General features: G+C 41.7%; 1 protein-coding gene across 2 annotated transcripts in view; it reads left to right on the top strand.

Moving 5' to 3' along the window:
- The window catches only part of hspa12a (heat shock protein 12A), a 69,682-nt gene that overhangs the window by 31,766 nt on the left and 34,432 nt on the right, over nucleotides 1-3,484 (top strand). For both annotated transcript variants that reach the window (XM_019882187.1, XM_019882186.1), the window contains exon 3: nucleotides 1,597-1,724. In XM_019882187.1, coding sequence (XP_019737746.1) covers nucleotides 1,597-1,724 — 128 coding nt within the window. The remainder of the gene's footprint in view (nucleotides 1-1,596; nucleotides 1,725-3,484) is intronic.

Below are 3,484 nucleotides of genomic sequence, written 5' to 3'. Positions count from 1 at the left end.
GGCGCTAATCCAATCACCGAACGCGCACGGCCAGTCTCGACGTAAGACCTTCTAGCTGGCCCTAGTATGCAGACGAGTCAGATCTGCATACAAGTCTCAGACTCGTGATCTGATTGGCAATTGCAACCAGACTGTGCCCGTTCACTTACAGCGCACAGGGGCCTGCTCTGTTTAATCTGAAGGCCCCAAGCAAGTTTAATTTACCTGGCAACACAAGCTATCTTAAATATGATTGGTTAAAAATTCTACCATAATAAATAAGTTATTTATCGAGTGGCTTTCAATTTTATTTAAAATAACATTGAAAGCCACTCGACTAAGTGGAAATAATATGATGTAAAGAATACAGAGAATAATTTTGTTTACATATTTATGAAAATAAAATAACATAAATTAATGTTATTCTCAGAAAAGTAAACTTTTCTGAGAATGTTAAGGCCAGCAGAGAAGGCCTTGCTGGCCCTGAGGGTTCCGCCACTGCTGAAATGTTGAAAAGACAAGTCAAGCTAGCTGTCACGCCACGACGGGCCAACTTCAAATCAAAATCCGACTGAGGCGGTTGCATTGGTGTCAATGTATTTGGCAGAGGTGGGCATGTCATGCCTAGGATGAAAGGGCCCATTTTGGAGACCGAGGACGAAGTTTAAAAAAAAAGACAGACTAAGGAAATGGGTTTTCATCCCTCGCCTAACCGAGTCAAGTACCAACAGATGCCCATTTCACTGACGACTGACAGAAACACGCCCAGCCTGTCTTGCGTGTGTAATCCGCCAATGCACTACTTCAGACTGAATGTTAAATATCACGATACGCCGCTTGTCTCATTCGTATTCACCGTTTGTATGCGGGAGCGAGCGACTTTACTTTGCTTCAAGTCAACACATTGCCGGTTTCCAATGATGGTTGTATGCGTCTCATTCCATAGACCTCGGCGTCAAGCGTGGATGTTTTTTTTTGTTTTGTTTTGTTTTGTTTTTTTTTTTGTGGGAGGGCTGGGCGGGGGGACAGACTGGTGAAATGTGAGGATGGAAGTGCTTTTAAAGAATGAGGACTGACGGGGATGGAGAAGGATTATTTTATGAATAAGGACGGTGGGATGATGATGAAAGGGTGCCCAGGTCGCAGACCGAGGAAGGACCAGCAAAATAGGGTAAAGTGCCCATATCTGGTATTTGGTAAGCTTTTTTTCTTAAGTTAGTCTTTGCATTGGCGGCGTGTTATGTTATGAGAATGTGTGCAGCTACCTTGACATGTCTAAATGACAGAACACGCACTAAATAAACTGTTACCTGAGGCAGAAAAAAATGCTCTATTGTGAATGTGGACTGCATGTGAACGCACACGTTTTTTTTTTTTTTGTACCAACCAATCCGTGGACCATGTGCGGCACGACTAATGCTCTACAGCGATGGCATCCCAAAAAACAGATTCTCCCTGAATTGAATTCTCACAATATATGCTGAGGTCTTGCATTAAGTTCTGTGTGATTTTGAGTTTTCTGTCTTTCTTTTGATTATTTTGGTCTTTTTTTTTTGGGCTCAAAAGCATTGCATTCATGCACTAACTCTCCTCCATGTCAATGTTCTGTTTATGCAGCAGAATGACACAGACCAGGTTCCGTCAGGAATGGCCTTTGTGGTTGTGGTAGCCATTGACTTTGGCACAACATCAAGCGGCTATGCTTATGCATTCACTAAGGAGCCTGAGTGCATTCACACCATGAGGTACGTCATGTCATTTTTATGAAGGTGTAGTTTAACAACCACTTCATCTTGAAGTGAGGCATTTTCAAGTACCTTATTTTCCGCACTAAAAGGCGCACCTAAAAGCCTTCCATTTTCTTAAAAGCTCACAGCGCGCCTTAAAATCCGATGCGCCTAGTGTATGGTCATTACGGTAATATTTCAACCCCAAAATGGCTCCTTGCTTGAGACATGCTGACAACGCGGAGTTCAAACTTAAAGCAATCGGTTACGCAGTTCAACACGGAAATAAAGAAGCGGCAAGTGAGTTCAACGTTAACGAGTCAATGTTAAAACTTGCTGTTGGTTAAGTGAACTGTGTCGCTGCTTTATTAAATAAGTTTTACTGACATCTGATCGTTCTGTTGGCGTTTCCTTGAGCGTAGCTCCATCTAGTGGATGCATTGTAGATTGCGTCTTATAATGCGGTGTGGCCAATGTATGAAAAAAAATTACAAAATAGGCCATTCATTGAAGCTGCATCTCATAATCCAGTGCGCCTTTAAGTGTGGAAAATACGGTAGAAGTTTTGTTCAAGCGTTCAAGGGTAAAGCTCAGTTTTTCAAAGGAGGATTGAAATTTTAGAGACGATAGCACACCCATCCATGAATTTTCTGTACCGTCTGGTTAATTGAAGACTTTCAAATTGTCCGTAGTCGTGAAAGTGAGTGTGTTTGGTTGTTTATCTGTGCCCTGCGCCAAACTGGTGACCAGTTCATGGGGTACCCCACCTACTGCCTGATTACAGCTGGGAAAGGCTCCAGCACGCCAATGACCCTAGTGAAGATAAGCAGTTTGGAGGATAAATTCATTAATCTTTGCCCTTTTTACAGTTTATGTGTACAGTACAAACTGAAAAAACTCAGTACTGAATTGTTTCTTAACTCGAATGGGTATAGCATTTCAGCCTTTTTATTCTTGATTCCACTTAGTACTTTTCAATTTAACTCCTAATCGAGTTGGGCAGTATTATGGTTATACAGTATCCCGCAGTGTCTACAAATAGCAATGCTGCCACTTTCAACACGGTCATAGAAAAAAAAATCTGCAGCACATAAGGACCTAATACAGACGCTCCCCGACTTACAAACATTCAAGTTACGAACAACGGTACATACAAACATTTTTGCGGGTACAGGTATGTCGTAAAATGTTCTCGGACAGAGACGCTGTAAGTTAGATTTTGTATTGCGCGCCTTTTTCCGAGTACTGTAGTGCTTCTTTCCGCCACTAATACCGACGTGAGGCGCTGTGAGAGGAGGAGGAGGAGGAGGAAATGCCTGTCCCCATGAAGAAATTCGAGACGGAACTCTTGGCCGAGGGGTTTTCGCTCATAGATAAAGCCATCGCACTCTTCGAGCAGCAAGACCCAAATATTGAACGTTGCACAAAGGTTGCAAATCAAATGAATGATGCCATACAGTGCTACTGCATCATTTATGATGAGAAAAAGAAGAAAACTGTGCAATCATCCTTAAGCCTTCGAGAACATCTTCCAAAAGTAAGTTAAACTTCATTTTATTATACTTATATGAACCTTAAACATACTTATATAAGCCTTAAACATACATTCCATACAAAATATAGCACTGAAGCAACTTACGAACGAATTCACCTAACGAACGATCCTTCGGAACGTATCTCGTTCGTAAGCTGGGGAGTGTCTGTATAACATCAGATATATTTGATAGCACATATAAATGTCGTTTTCAATTTAATATTCCTTCATTCAGTCATTCATG

This window comes from Hippocampus comes, unplaced genomic scaffold, assembly GCF_001891065.2.
Source record: "Hippocampus comes isolate QL1 unplaced genomic scaffold, H_comes_QL1_v1.1 scaffold36, whole genome shotgun sequence".
Classification (NCBI taxonomy): Eukaryota; Metazoa; Chordata; class Actinopteri; order Syngnathiformes; family Syngnathidae; genus Hippocampus; species Hippocampus comes.
This window is presented reverse-complemented; position numbering and strand designations above follow the sequence as displayed.